The sequence below is a fragment of the Hylobates moloch genome, unplaced genomic scaffold (genome assembly GCF_009828535.3).
Source record: "Hylobates moloch isolate HMO894 unplaced genomic scaffold, HMol_V3 SCAFFOLD_1, whole genome shotgun sequence".
Lineage (NCBI taxonomy): Eukaryota > Metazoa > Chordata > Mammalia > Primates > Hylobatidae > Hylobates > Hylobates moloch.
In genome coordinates this window covers 63856134-63877380 of record NW_026652276.1, presented here as the reverse complement: position 1 = coordinate 63877380, position 21247 = coordinate 63856134, and the positions used below count along the sequence as shown (strand labels likewise).

General features: G+C 38.7%; 1 protein-coding gene across 4 annotated transcripts in view; it reads left to right on the top strand.

The window, feature by feature from the left end:
- PLEKHA3 (pleckstrin homology domain containing A3) overlaps positions 1-21247 on the top strand; it is a 49580-nt gene that overhangs the window by 24309 nt on the left and 4024 nt on the right. Inside the window, exon 8 of one of the 4 annotated variants that reach the window (XM_058440682.1) lies at positions 20994-21178. In XM_058440682.1, coding sequence (XP_058296665.1) covers positions 20994-21178 — 185 coding nt within the window. The other 3 variants (XM_032755268.2, XM_058440697.1, XM_032755269.2) reach the window with 3 other exon arrangements.

Below are 21247 nucleotides of genomic sequence, written 5' to 3'. Positions count from 1 at the left end.
CATGTCTAAAACACCAAAAGCAATGGCAACAAAAGCCAAAATTGACAAATGGGATCTAATTAAACTAAAGAGCTTCTGCACAGCAAAAGAGACTACCATCAGAGTGAACAGGCAATCTACAAAATGGGAGAAAATTTTCACAACCTACTCATCTGACAAAGGGCTAATATCCAGAATCTACAATGAACTCAAACAAATTTACAAGAAAAAAACAACCCCATCAAAAAGTGGGCAAAGGATATGAACAGACACTTCTCAAAAGAAGACATTTATGCAGCCAAAAAACACATGAAAAAATGCTCTGATGGTCATCACTGGCCATCAGAGAAATGCAAATCAAAGCCGCAGTGAGATACCATCTCACACCAGTTAGAATGGCCATCATTAAAAAGTCAGGAAACAACAGGTGCTGGAGAGAATGTGGAGAAATAGGAACACTTTTACACTGTTGTTGGGACTGTAAACTAGTTCAACCATTGTGGAAGTCAGTGTGGCGATTCCTCAGGGATCTAGAACTAGAAATACCATTTGACCCAGCCATCCCATTACTGGATATATACCCAAAGGATTATAAATCATGCTGCTATAAAGACACATGCACACGTATGTTTATTGCGGCACTATTCACAATAGCAAAGACTTGGAACCAACCCAAATGTCCATCAATGATAGACTGGATTAAGAAAATGTGGCATGCCGGGCGCGGTGGCTCAAGCCTGTAATCCCAGCACTTTGGGAGGCTGAGGCGGGCGGATCACGAGGTCAGGAGATCGAGGAAACCCTCTCTACTAAAAAACAAAAAATTGCCGGGGTTGGCGGGCCTGTTTCCCACTATCGGAGGCTGAGGCAGGAAAGGCTTCTATGCAGCCATAAAAAAGGATGAGTTTATGTCCTTTGTAGGGACATGGATAAAACTGGAAACCATCATTCTCAGCAAACTATCTCAAGGACAAAAAACCAAACACCGCATATTCTCACTCATAGGTGGGAATTGAACAATGAGAACACATGGACACAGGAAGGGGAACATCACACTCCGGGGACTGTTGTGGGGTGGGGGGAGCTGGGAGGGATAGCATTAGGAGATATACCTAATGCTAAATGAGGAGTTAATGGGTGCAGCACACCAACGTGGCACATAGGGTACACGTGCACCCTAAAACTTAAAGTATAATAATAATAAAATTAAAAAATAAAATAGGCTGAAAAAGCAATAGTTAATTAATAAAGATTAAATTCAATTCAGCAAATATTTATTGACTGCCTATTATGTGCCAACCATGATTCTAGCAGTGAACAAAACAAAAATCTCTACTTCAGGCAGTTTCATCATTTATCTCATGAATTCTGATGTTTCTCCTTGTGACTGTTGATACTCTAGTCTAAAAGTTAAGTTTTCCTGTATGAGGCAAACAAGGAAATAAAAAATTAGCTGGAAGCTAAAGGAATTTCATGTCCCTGAGTAGGAAATTTAAAATGTTCTTTCACAGAGGACTGGAGTTAATATTGACAGGATGTTTAACGTTTTTGCCAATGTCTTCATAGGACCTGTTCACTGTTCAAAAAATACACTTAATGGAGATTTGGCATCAGCAACCATTCCTGAAGAAAGCAGACTTATGGCCAAAAAACAATCTGAATCGGAAGATACTCTTCCATCCTTCTCTTCCTGAAGAAACTGAAGTGTCCAACTTCCTCTAAGTATTGCTATGCAAAAGCTGCTGTAATTAAACTATTGTTATAGGGAGTAGTTTTTTCCCTTAGGACTCTGCACTTTACAGAATATTGTAAAACAAACAAGAAAACAAACCACATACTTTTGAAGTGTATTTTATCTTTATATAGTTTGTTTGCAAGAGTATTTTCCTAATAACTTCACAGTATAAATGTGCATCTTTTTTTTTTTTTTTTTGAACAAATGATGGTGTAACATTTTGACATCCATAAGGACAAATGTAGATATTTTTCTAAAAAACTGTGAGGGGACTGACAGCTTGGTCAGGGTGTATTGTAGCTTATAAACATGAAATCTTGTAAGGTTTCACTTTGACAGAAGTGTGATATATGTAACTTGTGCCATGGACCAAATGGTCACTTTACCACAGCTAAAAATGAGTTACGATAGCAGCCTGATGGTGATTGTATTGTATTCCTTTAATCAAAAAGGAAACACAATATTCCAAGTATCTTTAGCCCAAATACCATGACGTATTGAGCATCTTTAAATAACCAGACTGTATTGTCCTTCATATGTGAAGTTGACACTACTGATTTGTCGATACCAAATTTTGGGTTAAAGTGTTTAATTTTTATTTATTTTTTTCTTGTTGCCTCAAAAGATGATTGCATTCTAACTTTTTTGACCTACCAAATTTAAGATGTGTACACATTGTTCTTTATGTTGTTCTAGAAAAGAGATTTTAATGCTGTAGTGACATTGCTCACTTACACCAGAGAAATAAACAACTTTCAATGGAAGAGGATTTTAGTGCTTTTTTTTTCCTAAAATAGATATTAAGCTGCTGTTGTAAAGTATTGTTTGCAACTCTTTCCAATATCTAGAGACATTTTTATTTATGAATATTTATACAAAAAGGAATTCTGTCAAGATGACTGCTCTATATCACTTGAGAATGGCATTATTTAATTAAAGAACAAATAGCATTTTTTGGTAGTGCCTGTCCATACCTATTGTCATTGTTTGCCTTGTAATCTGTTTTTTTGAATTCATTTTGGGCTGATAGTTTTGTTTAAGGTTTTGGATAAGGAGCACTTTAAAACAAACTGGTGTGTTGTTTTTAAGTTAATCATATGTTTAATAAATGTGTGGTTTTTCATTCAAACACATCATATAATACATTGTATTTTTTACATTCATTGATATTCTGTCTAATCTTTATTAGGCACTAATATAATTCTACTGGATTTGAATTTATTTGTATACTTAGGCCTGCTGGTGAAGACATAAATGAAGCATACTTTTTGTTGCCTGTGAGCTTAGAATGGTGTGGCCTATTTCATTTTATTTCAATTTCTCTTGTAAGTTTATGTGGGATATTTTAAAATAATTAATATTTGGTATTTATTTAAAAAACTGTAATTATAGGCCTTCCATCTTAAGTTTAAAATAGACATAAACACTCTATACATTAATATGTGTTTGGGTAAACTGTATGCTACTTAAAGTGTTTGTAATTTTAAATAGCACGCAGGTCATCAGACTACTCTATATTCAGTGGAGTCTTTACCTGCTCATAAGTTGTACTTATGTCTAATTTGAAAAAAAAAAAAGTTTGATAATGTAGTAAGTTACGATGTTGAGCAGGTAATCAAGTTTTTTTTTGTTTTTTTTTTTAAATTTTGTAGTAAGAACTTGTGCAGTATTAAGACCATGAAGGTCAGGGTGCTATTGATTGGGAGTTTTTTCTGGTAGTGAATTTTTTTGAAGTAATAGGTTTATAGTGAAAACACCATAACAAGCTTTTGAACTTATAGAAAATAATCACATCCATTTTCTGTTGCTTTACCCAAATAGATGGGTTCGTGAAGAGTTTTCTGTAAATATTTTAAAAATACAATGCAATTATTTCTGGTTTCTTTCATTTTTTCCCCCTTGAAACAGGTCCTTGAACAGGTTTGCGGTATCCCTAAGTATGTCTTTTGTTGTGACTTGGAGCCACTTTTTGTTGTTATTGTTAGGAACCAAACACATCTGTGAAATCATTTTTTTTTTTTTGTGGGAGTATAAATATATCTTGAATTATATCCAGGTTTTGATCAGTGAATTGGTAGCATGAAGAAACCTATAAAGCTTAAGGGAACCTTGCATTTTGAGGAGTCCTTTATTTTCAAGTGTGCCTGACTTTTTTGAATTTTAAGAAAAAGATGAACCATATAACAATTCTGTAAGAATTTTAGCTTGTTAAGTTGTTCTATACTTTATAGAAAAATTATTGGTTATTAGTTATTAGTAGTCCCTTTTTTGCTTTGTCTAGGTCATGGGGTTATTGAGAAACATGAAAAGTTATTGAGAAATTTGGAGGTTCTCTTGGCAGCCTATCAGTGATCTTCTAAGCAAAAGTAGTGCTTGTTTTTCATTTCAAGTGCTTGCTCACTATTCTCTGGGAATCGCAGACCTCCATGACTAAAGGGATTTTGATACAATTCTTTTATAAATGAGCTGAATTTGAATTTTCTTACATCATGTGGGATTATTGCATGATCTTCAGTCAGGAAAAGTCCAGAAATGGATGCTGTTGCTTAAACTTAAATTCCAAGGCAGGAGATAGAGTATCTTCATTTCCACAGATGCCCTAGAACCTTTGACCTTGAATTGTAGTTTTTCAGTATGTATTATCACATTTAGAAATGTAAAAATCACAAGATCTCAGGAAATGTGTCCTTGTAATATGTTAATACCAGACTGCTGTTTAGACTAATTCCATATACATGATAATACCATTAATTTGGACTCCGCTAGTTCTTTTATTTAATAAGGCACCTCTAGGTCTGTATTTTGAGCCTTGCTGTGGCTACTTGGTACAGAGGGAGTGTCCTGGCCTGAAAGAAAGCCAGATTAGGCTGCAGGAGCTCCTTTGAGGAGGTCTCTCTTTTAATAACCCCAGCGGGTAAATGAATGGTAGGTAGTTGGTAGATAGGCCTTCTTGTTCATGTTTTCCTGTCTCCCCAATCCACTCTTTGAATTCATGTTGAATTCTTAACTTGAAATTCTGTTTTTTTTTTTTTTTAATTTTAGCTTTCTTTTTATTAAACTAGCTAATGTACATAGTTTGAAAAAGTCAAATAGAACTAAAAGGTTTATAGTGAAAAAGTGTAGTTCCCTCTTCCCCAATTTAGCATTCCAAAGACAAACACTTGGAACTCTTAGTGGTTTTTGTTAGTATTTACCTTCCTGTTTGAAAATGTTATACTACTTTTTCTTGACTTACCAATTTCAGAAACAGTTTCTCGAATGCCTTTTATGGTAGACAGGATTTACTTTACTTAAACTCTCCACCTCCCACATTTTTCTTCCCCCACCCCTCCCAAAATAGATTTATATTCACACAACTTTTTGTTAGAACAAACTTTTTGTTAAATAGATAGACATAAATGTAGTTCACTGATGTACCACACGGTTAACTATCATTATTTCTTTTTTACTAGAATGTTATTTTTTCTGGGGTTGGTATTGCCTGATTTTCAAATTTGCTTAGTTTTTAATGTACCTGTCACAGTGACTATCCAAAGGCTTAAATGCTGAAAAACATCAGATAATCGTATCAATTCCCTTTACTTAAAAAAGTATTTGAAAATATTTTGTCATCCTTTCAGGACATTTCTTCCACAGTCCTTCGTCTTCTGCCATTTGTACTGTTGCCCTGCAGGCCTGTTCCACGGTTCAGCAGTCATTCTGAAACTCCCTTTATTTTTTAGTCTCACATTAGGTTTTTTTTTTTTTGGCAAAGCTCCTCCACCAGTAACTTCCTAAGAAAAGGTGCATAGAAAGTAAAGATTTTAAGGCTTTACAGGTCTGAAAATGTCTCTACTCTTGATTGGTAGTTTGGAGTCTGGAAAATAACATTCTCTCAGAATTTTAGGGCAACATTTCATTGTCTTAAGGCATTTAGTTTTTCTATGAGAATTCTGATACCGTTCCTTTACCTGGGATCTGTTTTTACACTCTGTAAGCTTTTAGGAACTTCTCATTACTTCTGATGTTTCGTAATGATATGTGGGTCTTTATTCATTCATCCTGATGGCTACTTGACTTGGTGGAATCTTCCAATTTAGAGATTTGTCTGCTTCAGTTCTGGGTTTGTGTGTGTGTGTGTGTGTGTGTGTGTGTGTGTGTGTGTGTGTTCTTGACAGTTTTCTCTCTTCCATTTTCTTTGTTCTATCTTTCTAGAATTTCTGTTATTTGAATGTTGGACCTCCCAGAGTTGGATCTCCTCTAAATTAAAAAAGCTTTTTCTCTGTAGTTGTTCCTTAAGTTATGTTATCTTTGTTCTTTTTGTTATCCTCCAGCTCTTCTATTGAATTTTCTTTATATATATTTTAATTTCTAAGAGGTCTTTTTCTGTTTCATTTCATAAAAACCTATTTTTATTTTATAGATTAAATGTTTCCCCGTATCTCCCTGAGGATAAAATTAAGATTTTTTTCTTACATCTTTCCTGTTTCTTGAATGGTTCTCCCCCTCCCCCACCATGTTTCTGTTTTCTGTTTATTTGTTTTGGGCTCTTTCATTCTGAAGCCTTTCTTAGAAATCATCTATTCATATTAGTCATGTATTAAAAAGCTAATGTCGTAGGTCTTTATGTGTGGGCAGGGTTTATAAGTTGTCTAAAGGGCCATCAGGTAGAGAGTTGGCCTTTTCTGTTGAGGTCCCCTAAATTTCAGTGGAGGTCTTCTCTTTGGGGCCAGTTTCTCTAGAAAACTGGGTCCTGATAGTAGGGTAAGAAAAGACAGCTGAGGACCCCAAGGTTTATATGATGACTTTTACTTAATCCCTCTATCTTCAGCCTCTCTCAAGCCCGTTCGGCCGCACCCCCCAAATCCTCCTCTGGCTGCTGACCCTCAGGTTCAGTTTTTCCTGTCAGAGGAGGTTGGCTGTGGAGAGTAGGGGAGAGGACCTGGGTTCCAGTTGCTCTTTATACAGACTTCTTGTCCTGGTTTCAGCCCTATACCTCACTCTCATCTTCTACAATACCTAGTGCTTCCAAGTCCTAAACTTAGTAGAGGTTTGGTGGGGTGTGTTTTTGGGCTTCTCCCATTTGGGTACTTAGGCTTTAACTTCCTCCACTCTGCTAAGTTAGGTATTGCACTTCCTCCTGGTTTTTGTCTGTATAAACTTTGTTAAAATCTCATGGCTTTGTTGTCTGTTCTCTTTGTCGTCTGTTCTCTTTGTGGATTAATTATTTATATTCCTTTAATGTCTTTTTGGTGGTTTGGAGGTAGAGGAAATAAATTCATGTGGTTGGTTTGTATGTTTCACTGGAAGTCTAGATTTAAATTCTAATAGTGTATAAAAAATAAAAATTCTTTAGTATTGTAATTCATTCTAGTGATTTTTAATTCATGTGGTTTTACTGTACTACCTACCTCATAGAGTTGTGAGGATTAGAAGAATCAATTAATAAAAAGCAGTTAGAAAAGTGCTGGGCACATAGTGTGTTGAGTAAGTGTTAGCTATTAATATTGTTTACTATCATTATTATTATTACTACTATCAGTTTTTTTTTTCTGAGACAGGGTCTCACTCTTTCACCCAGGCTTGAGTATAGTGGAGTGATCTCAGCTCACTGCAGTCTCGACCTCTCAGGCTCAAATGATCCTCTTACCTCAGCCTCCCAAATAACTAGGACTACAGGCATGCACCACCACTCCTGGCTAATTTTTGTATTTTTTTGTAGCAGCAGGGTCTTGCCATGCTGTCCAGGCTGGTCTCAAACTCCTGGGCTCAAGGGATCTGCCTGCCTTGACTTTCCAAAGTTCTCGGATTACAGGCATGAGCCACTGCACTCTCCTATCTCTCTCAATTCAGTAACCTGTTTATTCTTGAGTGAAAATGTTTCACCATAGGAAGAATTACTAATATATGGGAAAATCTAGTGTTTGATAATGTTGACCCTACATTTTTTTTTGGACAATCTCTGTCGCCCAGGCTGGAGTGCAGTGGCGCGATCTCGGCTCACTGCAACTTCCACCTCCTGGGTTCAAGCAATTCTCTTGTCTCTAGGCTACAGGCTAGGACTACAGGTGCACGCCACCATGCCCAGCTAATTTTTGTATTTTTAGTAGAGATGGGGTTTTGTCATATTAGTCAGGCTGGTCTTGAACTCCTGACCTCAGGTCATCTACTTGCCTTGGCCTCCCAAAGTGTTGGGATTACAGGTGTGAGCCACTGTGCCCAGCTGACCCTGCATTTAACTAGACTTCATATGAAATGTTCAGGTGTTAGGTGTTATCTTTCTAAGAAACATTCAAGCCTTAAGAAATCCAATCAGTAATAGTTACTTTAAAAGTTTTAAAAAGAGCATAACAATTTTGATGTGCTTTTAAGCTTTATTGGTATTGTATTTTGTTTTTATCATATAAATATGAAGTATAGGAGATAAGATAATGCAGATGGTGTTTGTTATGCCTTACCTACCGCCGGTAGATGTAATACTCTTAATACATGGAGTACAGAAATAGTAGATTCCCTTCATCCCCAGTGCAACAGTGTTGGGAGGTGGGGCCTACTAGGAGGTGTTTAGGTCATGTGGGCACCACCCTCATGAATGCATTAATGCCGCTGTGTACAGGGCTTGTGGGAGTGGGTGAACACTGTCCTGCTCTTCTGCCAAAAGTCTCTCCCTTCCAAAGGACGTGGTGTTCTACATAGTGTTGGAAGAGAGAGACCCAGCCCTAACACACCAGTGCCTTATCTTGGATTTCTCAGCCTCTAAAACTGTGAAAAAATAAATTTTCATTCTTTATAGTAAATTCCCATCACTGTATCCATAACCTCTTGTAAATAGTTGTACACCTTTCAGAAAATGTTGTGGGCTTACATAAGCAAAATGCCTGCATTTAATTTCATAGGTAAAATTTTAATCTATTTTCTAATCAAAGTGTTTTGGGGAACATTTAATTTAAATACTATATTCAATTTTTTTAATGGTCTGCTTCAGATTTTTTTTATAGGTTAATGTTTTAAAATAATTGTGTTCTAGGTAGAAGCTACTCTGAGTCTAGTTTTTTAAATCTCTTTCAGATATTTTAAGTGTCTTTTTTGTGTCTGGATTCAAGGTATGATAACAAGATTCTCTTCTAGAGGGGAAGTGGGAGTAGGTTACCATACTACTGTTTCTACGGCTACAGAGCCGCATACTTGAAGGAGGCAGATTTTTATTTGTAAGGACATTTGTATTATCTTTCATTAAAGTAGAGTCCCATGGGTGTGGCAAATGGCTGTAAATAAAAGTGGCTAACGAAAACAGTGCCTGCTATTAGCTTGTTGCTGGCATTTTCTTCTTTCTCTGAATGTGACTTTTATTGTCTTTATTGGGTCCCCTTATTATCCCTTATTATCTGCTTTGATATCCATCTCTGGAACTTTGATCTCTTTTTTTTTTTTTTTTGAGATAGAGTCTCACTCTGTAGCCCAAGTTAGAGTACAGTGACGCAATCTTGGCTCGCTGCAACTTCCGCCTCCGGGGCTCAAGCAATTCTCGTGACTCAGCATCCCAAATAGCTGGGACTATAGGCACGCACCACCATACCCAGCTGATTTTTTGTATTTTTCCAAAAATTTTTCACCATGTTGGCCAGGGTGGTCTTGAACTCCTAAGCTCAGGAGATCCGCCTGCCTCAGCCTCCAAAAGTGCTGGGATTACAGGCATGAGCCACCGCGGCCGACCTGACCTCTCTATCTTTGGCATCCTTATGCTGCCTCTTCTCCAAATACAATAACTAATCTAGTATATTTTCATAGTATAGAATTTGCCCTTTCTGTCCCATAATATGTTCCTCTTCCCCCAGAAAGTTTTTTGTTGGTCTCTTTGGTAATAAAACATTTAGAGCATTTACTGTGGGCCAGGTGCTTTACCTCATGTTAGCCTTATAACAGAGATGCGGAAATACAGGACTACCAGTGCAGCCAAGATGCGTAGCACCAGGATTAACTCATGAGACTGATTAGAATGATGAATATCTTATTGTATCCTGAAACATTAAGTCTTTAAGTTACCTCTTTATTTAGTATTTAAATTCACATGCTTCTTGATTTTTTTGGACTAGCATTAGTTGTTGAATAAATAAATAATTCAGAATGTATCCACAAAACCTAGAATATATGACAGTTTTGGTGGGTTCAGTTTTGCTTAGTTACTGTAGATAAACCAAATAAATTAATGTAAAGGGATATTAATGCATTAAGCAATTTTTTTTGACATAAATGAGGGATTGTTTCCATGGGTAATATATTCAGAATATTAAAGATGAGTAAAATGTATGACTATAATGAATTCCTTCTTCACTTTTACTCTGGCAAGGTGGGAGGAGGGTGCTGTTGATAATCACTGTGCTTTTGCAAGTTTGGCACAAAGACTTTTACCCACTTAATATAAAGTATATTGCCAGATCTGGCAGCATGGGGACAATTAGGAACAAAGGAGAGAGAATAGAATCAGCCATCAGGAGCGATAACCACACTCTTCTTTCCCAACCTTTTCTGGTATTGGTAGGCAGAACTCCTTTTGGATGCAATGAAGCATTTTATGAGTGAACAACGGTGAGTCGTGTAATGAAAGGAGATGTTCTAGGAAAACTTTTCAGTCCCGCTCAGTGCTGCCATCTTTTTCTCCCAGCACTCTGGACTTAAAATTCTGAGAGAACAGGGTATTTCCCACCCTTCCTCTTACTTTTTGAAAGCAATACCTGAGTTATTAAGCAATCATTTAGACAATATGAATAAACCAAAATTCACCTTGACACTCCATCCCCTAGAGGTAACCATTCTTTTCTAGTATATATTCTTCCAGACCTTTTTCCTGTGTATTGACTTTTATATAGATGTACATTGCAATAGTTTGGATTAGCTCATCCATAGCAGGGTGGTTAAATAAACAGTGGCACTTTTTTTTTTTTTTTTTTGAGACGGAGTCTCACCCTGTCGCCCAGGCTGGAGTGCAATGGCGTGATCTCGGCTCACTGCAACCTTTGCCTTCCAGGTTCAAGCTATTCTCCTGCCTCAGCCTCCCAAGTAGCTGGGATTACAGGTGCACACCACCATGCCTGGCTAATTTTTGTATTTTTGGTAGAGACGGGGTTTTACCGTGTTGGTCAGGCTGGTCTCGAACGCCTGACCTCGTGATCTGCCTGCCTTGATCTCCCAAAGTGCCGGGATCCCGGGCCCAGTGGCACATTTTTATGATGCATCTGGTACTAAAGAAGGAGCTGGCTTTATGACCTTTACTTGAGTATTTTTTTTGTGTGTGACAGTTGAACATTCTGACCCCTATCATTGTTGGCTGGACAGGCATTTTCTTTTTAATCCCTCTACGCAAGGAACTGTGGATTGCTTTTTTCTGGATAGCTAGAACGAGGCCATTTTCTTTCAAAAGACAGTCCTAGAGTTTCTAGTGGTTTTCTTTAATTGTGTATGCATGAGTGTGAGAGTGTGCCTGTGTCTGTATCTGTGCATGCATCTGTATGCACAGTTTCTTAGTTGTGGACAATGCAACTTGGAATCATTTTAGTTTTCCAATTGATTTTAAAAGTTTATAAACGATGAGACAAATTTGCTGTAGAAGTTACCACTACTTGGTCAAAACAGAGAGTCGTGGGTTTTTTTTTTTGTTTGTTTGACAACAATCAAAAGTATGGCCTACAGATAGTAAGGGTTAACCACCCAGATTTTTGTCAGATAATATATACATGTCCAGGTAATTAAAAGCCTTCATTTGACAAATTTATATGGTAAATGAGCATAAAATGAATATCTTTTAAGTATTAGAACATTTCTGTTTATGCCCTATTCCAGTGGTGTTTGTGGTCGCTAGGGGTTGCTGGGTTATCCAAGTGATTCAGCATGCCTTCGGAATTGGCATCCTCAGGTGATTATCCATAGCCTCTTGCAATGGTGCCTCATCTTGGGGAGGATTTAGAACACAACTCTCATTTAGCTTATTATTCATTTTTTTTTCTTGTTTTGCAGTGGTTGGCTAGAGAAAAGTGTGTAGCAATAAGTACACACACTTACTGTGGTTTACCATCATGACCATGGATAGCAAACTGCCTTTTTTTTTTTTTTAAACTCCTGTGTCATCTCTGATGTTGTGGCTAATTTTAAGACTTTGATTTTGCAGCTAGGGTTAGCAGAGAATGACCTACCTACTTGATTAATGATGTCTGCATGGGCTTACTAAGAGGGTGTGGGGAATGGTGGCAGGGGTAACTGTCATCGAGAATATAGGGCAATGGGTATATTCTAACTTTGCATAACTTTGCTAGATTATATATATCTTTAACTACTCACAATAAGCAAAGTTGAACAACTTAAAATTGATTCCCTGTTTTCTGTTTTCACTATCCAACTAGGATGAACTCTAAGTTCATACATATACTTTAAAATGGGAACAAACATAGCCTATCATGTCTTTATTTAGGCTAAGTGCATATGTATGTATAAGTAATGTATATCCTTTACTTATTAGTAGTGCCTTCATGAATTCAAAGACCCTTGTCACATGGTGCTCAGGAAAAAAACAGTGCGAATATTCTTTTTTTTTTTTTTTTTTTAAGAAGTACTAGTTTAGGTAAGTGAAATTCAATAGCATATCAGTGCTTTACCTTAGTCGCTTTTTGTGTTTTGATCACCCTTAGTCATCACTGGAGAGAAGAGTTTGAATTCATTTGTGGTTTTGCTTTAGTGGCAAACCTCCTTACAGAGATTAGTTGCCCTCCATTCTCCTTGCCATATTTGGTTAATATAGGCCATGACCTTTGAGGGGAAAAGGCACAGATTGCAACTTTTCTTTCCTGCTTTTGTGAATCAGGCCATGTTCACACAGGGTCCTTGAAGGTGACTTGAGTGAGGAAGCCATGTACCGATGACTTACCAATTTTTGGTCTTATTCTCTTTTTTTTTTTTTTGTAGCATATGGCTTCCTCTGCTGTATGTTGGCATTTGCCACTTTTGGGGATTTGACTCCTGCAGGTATTTTTTTTTTTTTCTTTTGGGGGAGTGTGACGGTAGTGGATATAGTCTTAGATGATGTTTTTAATAGTTCAAGTCCATTAGTGTCTTGCTCTAGAGAAAATGAAAGACTCACTGTGTGAGTTTTCTTGCCCTCTGCTTTTCAGAATTCTGTGTAGTTTCTCAACATTTCCTTTCTACCTGCCCTGAAGAGCTCTTATGGAAATCATGGTTGAATGTTAGTAAATTTCTAAGAGCTTTCCAATGTTATGTATAATTAGCCAAAAAAAAGTCATATGAACTTTTCTCATTCTGTCTACCTTTTTTAAGTTTTATTCACTTTATCTTTTTCTCCAGTTTTGATAGATGATTATAGAGTTCCCCAAAATGGCCTTCTTACTATTTCTATATTAGGTATATTATTTCAGAAAAGAAAATAATCACTTGGGAATGGCGGTGAGTTCAGGGAGGCTGTTAATCATTTAATTTAGGATTGTTTATACATTTATTTACCTCTTTTAAAAAATTTCTTCAGTTAATATTCATTGACCACTCACTAAGTGCTATGTTGCTAGTATTTATCTTTGCTTTCTAATTATTTTTTTGTAATTTTTTTTGCTTCCTAATTCTTGGGTGAATTTAAAACTCACTCGTTTATTATTTAATAGCTTAGATACAATGACTATCTTAATTATAATTGGCTTTCCAAAATTTTCACTTTTTTTCAGTTAACTAGTTGAATAGTATTTATCATTCACATTTGCACCCTATTGTTTTAACCTAAACATAAATAAGCAAGCATTAAAAGTAGCATAATTGCTGTTAAAATAGTCTTTTCTTTGCGTGTTTAAATATTATTAGAAACATAAGCACATGAATTTTTTTTTGCCTTTTAAATGTCTTTATTTTAGCTAGTTATAAGATGTATATATAGCTTATATATGTGTCTATACACATATATATATATACATACATACATATATATACATAAAATGATTCTTGCAAAAGTAATTATGGGTATTTAAGTGAAAAATTTGTAAGTTTAGAAGTTAAGAAATTGGAAATAATGGAGTTGGTTTAAAAAACTAGTCTGTAAATTAACTTAGAAACCTAATAGGAAATATGGATTTCTATTGCTATAACTAAACACTTTAATTTTGAAAAAGTTTCAGAATAGGATTTCTATTCCCAGGGGAAAATAAACTTCATTTAAAAATATATGTATACTTACTTTGTGAGTCTTTTTTTCTTTTCCAAATTCCAAAAGGTGTATACTCTGTATTTTTGTCATAAAAATTCTGTTTGTTGAGAATATTGTGGTAATTTTATAAATTCAATAAAACCTGAGTGATGTGAACAGTGTGGGGGAAAATGTTTAATAAATTTGCCATGCCACTGAGAAAATCTTAAATACAGTATGTTTTGAAAGTTTGAGGAAGCATAACACTTTGCTTTTTAAAAACATGACTGGTTTGCTGCACATTTAAATGTAAAAGCTGGTTGGCTATTTTAAGATAAGTGCTGTGATGTGAGAAAAGATAGTAGTGATGATAGCTAACCTTTAAACGAAAGCATATAGTGCATCACCTTATTTGTTTAGATCAGGAGTTCTCCACCTTTGCTGCACATTACAAACCCCCAGGGTGCAGCCAGGCACAGTGATTCACGCCTGTAATCCCAGCACTTTGGGAGGCAGAGTTGGGCGGATTGCTTGAGCTCAGGAGTTCAAAACCAGCCTGGGTAACATAGTGAAACCTCATGTCTCCAAAAAAAAAAAAAAAAAAAAGTGCTGGACGTGGACATGGTGTTGCGTGCCTGTAGTTCCAGCTACTCAGGAGGCTGAGATGCGGGGATTGCTTGAGCCCATGAGGTTGAGGCTGCAGTGAATTGTAATTGCACCACTGCACTCCAGCCTAGGCAACAGAGTGAGACCCTGTCTCAAAAAAAAAAAAAAGAACCCCCGCCCCCCAGGGTGCATTTAAATTTCCTAGGTTCATGGGTAGGTTGACGCAGACCGATTATAGCAACACCTCTGGGGGCAAGGTGAGACCCAATCATCGGTATTTTTTGAAAATTTTTCAGTAATTCCAATGGGTAGCCAGCTTTGCAAACCATTGAGCTGGATGGAAATTCTCAATTCTGATTGTTGTATTTTAGAAGAGGTGGGGGGTGTGTGTTTGTATGTATGTATAGATAGATATAGGTTTATCTCTTTTGTATATCTGTCTCACTAAAGTTTGTGGCCATCGTCTAGCAGTCAGAAAGGCCAAATAGGTCCTTATTAGCATGGTCTGAGGGTCACCATCGGCCTCACTTTGGGGGTTGTTAGAAATGCAGAATCTCAGCCTCCCCATCCCAGATCTGCTGAACTAGATTCTGCATTTTCAAAAGTTCCTTCGGTGATTGCTACACACTTTAAAGTTTGAGAAGCACTACTGGAGGTGATATTAGGGTAAATATAGATCTCCATACACCCTGCCTTTTGCTTCTCTCTGGTTTTCTGACGTTGTGACATTTTTATGTGGGGTTGGAAAATGAAGCTAGTACTGTGTGCTCACATCAGCAGATTAATAGCTGTGATGAGTTTCTGATCTGGAGCAGATGTGAAGGAGACGACTGTCATCACCACAAAACTCCACTCTTCCCTCAGATGGGGAAAGAGAAAACAGCTCAAAGAATGGTCACTGGGCTGAAGGCAGTGCTCTTTCAGTCTCTTCTCTCAACTACCCTGTGTGTTAAGGAAAAATAAGAAGTACAGTACTTGCAAGGATACTGCTTTATACATGCCTTTGAGGATTCTCTGGAAGAGAAAGCTACTTCCCTTTAAGTAAGAAATGTACTCATCCCAGTGTCAGACTGCAATGAATAAAGCCAAATCCTCTAAGTTCTCTGGAATAATTTCTGTACAATGCCCTGCACTCAGAAACCTTCCTTATAGTGGCTACAATCCCATATCTTAAATATTCCAAGAACTCTCAGTCTGCTTCCCTCTGTCTCAACGCCCACCAAGAAATAGACAGATTATTTTGCTAGGATGCTTTCTTCCTGCAATGATTGAAAGATTCTTTTGTGTGAATACTATAGGGTCCAGTAGTGTAGTTTCTGGGAAGCTCTCCCACTGCTGTCCCTTCACATGACAACGCTGGGTCAGGTAAGCACCCTATTTCCTGGCTGTATTTCAGATGCCAGTTAAGGGTTCAGCATCTCTGGCCTGAGCTTTCTGAGAAGAGAAATTCCCTACACTAGAAATGAAGGGCTTTTTTTACAGGAAGCAACCTGATGGCATTTTGCTGTTGACCCTGCCCTGGAACTACAGTGATTCTCAAAGTGGAAAAGAGCCCTCTTCTCCCTAATCAAGCACTCTCTTGCCTGCTCACCCTCCAGCAGGTTTGGTTCTCAGTGTTTTGAAGGGGTGGAAAGGCAACACTGATAAACAGAGACCTGGCCTCTAGTTCCAGCTCTGTTGCTAACCATGTGACTCTGGGCATGTTATTCAAAGACCTGGATCTCAATATTCTCCATTTTGAGCTTTCCTTCTGTAGTCTCATTCTTCTTCCCTTAGTGGTCCTTCAGGTTTTTAGGACAGAGCATCTCAGCCTCTCACCTGGTCTTGGCCTCATGAGCCTGGTGGTGTCCCTTCTCTCTGGCTTCTTTGGGTTGTGGCAGGGATGTGGAAGTGAAGGGGAAACAGCTGGCCTGCCTTATGCATGTGGGCCGAATTTCTTGGCAAGTTGGAGAACGAGGAATACCTGTGTCCCTCATCTGACCAAAAGCTAAAAGTTGATTACGATGGTTTCAGAAGTGGCAGCTGACAACAAAAAACTGCATTCATTCATGTGCTACATCCCTTCATAAGGCTGAGACCGGTGTCTGACAGAGGCCCCTCAACATCCCTGGAGACTTCTCTAACTCAGGGAATTCGTATCTATTGCATATAGCAAGAAGTATTCATCCTTGAAGCTCTGCTGGTTCAGGAACCACAAGGTTCATTGGCAGCAGCCTCTCCTGGATGCAGAAGGAAAGGAAATTCTGAGCATCGAGCCTTTGTAGGGGTTTCAAAAGTGGAGTTCATCACTGCCTCTTTTTAGGGGGAACTATGTGTAGATATTTCTCAGGTGGCTTAGACATCCCAAGGAACAGAGTTGGAGAAATACTGACCCAGAGATACCAAAAAGCACAAAACCAAACTTTTTATAACTTCAAATAAAAACCCATGGGCCAATCTATTTTCACAAATCCTATCTATCTAGCCTGCTACCTCTTAGACACATGTAGGACAGCATTTCTTAAACTTGTAAAGCCACTGGCATCTTTGTAAATGAAACCTAAAAAATATACATAGACACAGTCTCAGGGACCTTGTGGATCACTAACAATCTCAGGATAAGCATCAGTTGCATGTTTGGAATCCCGACTTTTAGGACATACTATCTTTTGCAGAGAATTCCTACAAGATTGAGAAGCATTGGCATAGCTGCCCATTCCTCTTACCTGCTTTCCATCTCTTCTTAAAATAGAGCAGGAGCGAATGGGAATCATCTCCATCAGCTGTATTCTTGACACGGCATCCTCAGCGGAACTTGGCTTGCTGGGCGGGACTCTTCTATCTCTTCACTGCCAATGCCATAGCAGTGGCCTTTGTCACTTAGAAGGTTTTGGGCAGTAAGGTGCCCTCCTTTATCCATCCCTTGCTGCCACTTTTCCTATGCCTGGGAAGTCTAACAGATTGGCTTCATTTACATGCACCCCCAAGTCCCATGAAAATCTTAGGAAAGACCTTTCCACGGTTGACTATAACCTCCCAGTGCTATAATTAAAAGGGACATCATAGGTTAGAAATTTGGTGGTAGGTAAAGTCTTCCTGTGAGTAGAATTCTATAGGCGGAAATAAGCTCTTTGATGTAGAAAGCAAACAAATGTCATAGCTTTCTCAGAACAGCTAAAGACTTGGTAAAAATAAAATTTTATCAAGTCTCTAGTTGACTTAAATCTCTTTAGTGATTCCCTTACCTCTTAGAGAAAAGCCCAAACTCTATTATATGGTATATGAGGCCTTCTGCAAGGTGGCCTTGCCTCTTGCACCCAGCCCTTCAAAGGCTGTTCCACTATAATCTTTTTTCTACTAAATTTAAAAAAATTTTTCTTTAAACTTTTTTGGATGTGTTATGCTGTCCTTTGCCCCTAGGTCTCTGCAGGTGCAAAGGTCCTCTGCCTGGAAAGTGAGGCCTGCCCCTTCTTATCCCATATTTTAGGTTGCAGCTTTTGCCTGTTTGCCCCTTTCTCTGACTGGATAAGATGCCTCAGCAATGTGCTGTCAAACACTCGGGATTTCTTTGATCATAGCACTTAACTTCATTTCTTAGGGGATACTCAGTTGCCCCTTCAACCAAGATCTATTCCTTTCCATATCTTCAGTGTTTCCACCTTATATAGCCTGTCTCAACCTGCATTATGCATAGCACCAATGAAAAGCAAATTTTGTCTTAAATTTGGGGAACACTGTGTCGCCTCCTGGAAACATAATTCATAGCTCATAAAAGACTCTGAGAAATCCTGTACAGAGAAGAACAATTATCGAAATTCTGTTTATTAGGCTGTGGAACAATTTTTCCACAACATCTTGAAGAGCAATGTTTGGGAAACATTGACCCAGAGTTACCAAAATGCATAAAACCAAGTTTTCATATTTTATAACCTTAGAATAAAAACCCATGGGCCAGTCTGTTTTCAAAAGTCCTACTTAAGTAGCAGACACTATTTTCTCCTATTTCAAGGAAATGACTTTCTCTACCTGAATTTCTCAAAATTACATTTGAGGCAGAGTAAACAAAATTGAAAATTACTTTTTTTTTTCTGGAGCACGATCATAAAACATTCTTCTTGAATCAGTCACCATGGAGATATCAACTTAACCTGTTATTTTATGGGCTGTTTCTGGTTTAACAACCTCTATGGTTTATCTACATAATCAGCTACTATTGGATAGAGAGAATAAATCTGTCTTTTCAGGAATTCCATCAGAACACTTAATATAAAGAGGTGCTGTTCCGTGTCCATCACATCTAGGGTGATAGGTTGGATTATGTCCCTCCCTAAGAGATGTTGGACTCATAACCTCAAGTACTTCAGGATGAGAACTTATTTGGTGATAGGCTTTATAGAGGTAATTAAGTTGAAGTGGAGTAACTAGGATGAGCCTCAGTAGTATGACTGGTATCCTAAAATGGAGAAATTTGGACACAGACATGCAGGAAAAATGTCGTGTGAACATGAAGGTAGCCATCTACAGACAAGGAGAGAGGCTTAGGAGAGATTCTTCCCTCAGAGTTCTCAGAAGGAACCAACCCTGCCAACACCCTGATTTTGGACTTCCAACCTCCAGAGCTGCGAGACAATACATTTCTGTTGTGTCTGCCACTCGATTTGTGGTACTTTGTTCCAGCAGTGCTAGAAAACGAATACACTAGTCCCCTCTGATCTGTGGTTTCACTTTCTGCTGTTTCTGTTACCCGCAGTACAGTACAATAAGATATTTAGAGAGAGAGAGATCACATTCATATAACTTTTATTATAGTACATTGTTATATTCTATTATTGTTGTTAATCTTTTACTGTGCCTAATTTGCCTAATTTATAAATTAAACTTTTTCATAGGTATGCATATTAGTCCATTTTCACGCTGCTGATAAAGACTTACCTGAGACTGGGTCATTTATAAAGAAAAGAGGTTTAATTGACTCACAGTCCCACGTGGCTGGGGAGGCGTCACAATCATGGCGAAGGCAAGGAGGAGCAAGTCACATCTTACATGGTGTCAGGGAAGAGAGAAATGAGAACCAAGCAAAAGAGGTTTCCCCTTATAAAACCATCAGATCTCGTGAGACTTATTCACTACCATGATAACAGTAAGGGGGAAACCGCTCCCATGATTCAGTTATCTCCTACCAGGTCCCTCTCACAAGGTGGGAATTGTGCGAGCTACAATTCAAGATGAGATTTGAGTGGGGACACAGCCAAACCATATCAGCATGTACCTATAAGAAAAATCATGGCCGGGCGCGGTGGCTCACGGGTGCAATCCCAGCACTTTGGGAGACCGAGGCGGGCAGATCACCATGTCAGGAGATCGAGACCATCCTGGCTAACATGGTGAAACTCCGTCTCTACTAAAAACAAAAAATTAGCCTGACGTGGTGGCAGGCGCCTGTAGTCCCAGCTGCTCGGGAGGCTGAGGCCGGAGAATGGCGTGAACCTGGGAGGCGGAGCTTGCAGTGAGCCGAGATTGCGCCTCTGCACTCCAGCCTGAGTGACGAGCGAGACTCCGTCTCAAAAAAAAAAAAAAAAAAAAAAGAAACATCATAGTATACGTAGGATTCAGTACTATCCACAGTTTCAGGATTCCACTGGGGGATCTTGGGACAGGTTCCCCAAGGTGGCCTGCTGTACATCTAATGAGTACCAGTGAGACCTAGGCTAGGTCCCCTCTAAAATGCTGCTTCTCTAGTCCCTAGTTTCAATATTCTGTACGGTGGTCCCTAACAGAATAATGATTGCTGGTATTTATTGGGTGCTCTGCTAAGCACTGTTCTGAGTTTTACACGTAGTAACTTGTCTAATCCTCACAATAATACTGTGAGGTTGCTGCTGTTATTCTCATTTTGTGGACGAGAATGTTAAAGAACAGAGAAGTTGGGTAACCTGCCCCAGGTGAAGTAAGTTAGTAAACAGTAGGTCCTAGATTTGAGCGGGGCCCTCAGGGTTTTGAATGCAGACATGTAATTACAACATGATTTGGCTGATCATGTAGCCAGGGTATGGGGTTTATAAAATAAACGTGAAGGACTTAAGAAAAAGGGGCAGGATGACAGTGAAGCTTGCTCATGGGTTTTGTGGAGGGGGTAGATTGGAACCAAAAAGCACGCATCGGCTTGGTGCTCCCTGTCGCCCTCTGTTGACATGGGGAGAGAAGAGCGGGTATGACTGGGAAATGACGCCATGATGCTGAGGAACCACTCCTGGCGTTGCGGAAGGTGGGGTATGGGGCCGGAAGACCCTCCCCCCGCGTCTTCAGGGGAGCACTGTTTTTGGAGGAATTAGGGGAAGGAGGCTGCCTGGTAAGCCAGGAAAGGGGCTTCTGGCCGTTCTGTTGGAGCGCCTCTGACTGACTTCCCCCATGTGTCCGTGTGGCCACACCGTGCTACTTTCAGAGGCAGTGGGCTTTCGCTACGGGATAAAAAAAAAGTAAAACCTTGCCTTTAGCGCAGCTCTCCTTCACTGGGCAGATTGCTCTCCCTCCTCACTCTCCCAGGCCCAAATTGGATCTCAGCGCCTGGGAGCTGCAACTGCAGCAAGTGCGAAATCCTGTCTTCGGTTTTGGAATTTTCATCAACACAGACTATATCAGCCACAGATAGGATATGTGAGAATACTAGCATGTCAAGGCCGGGAATCATCCTTAGGCATCACCTAGCCAGTCCTGCCTCTCATTTTAAGGTAAGAATAGGCATTTAACATTGTAAGATGATGTAGTGGGTTCTGTTGGCATCACTTAGATGCCCAGGG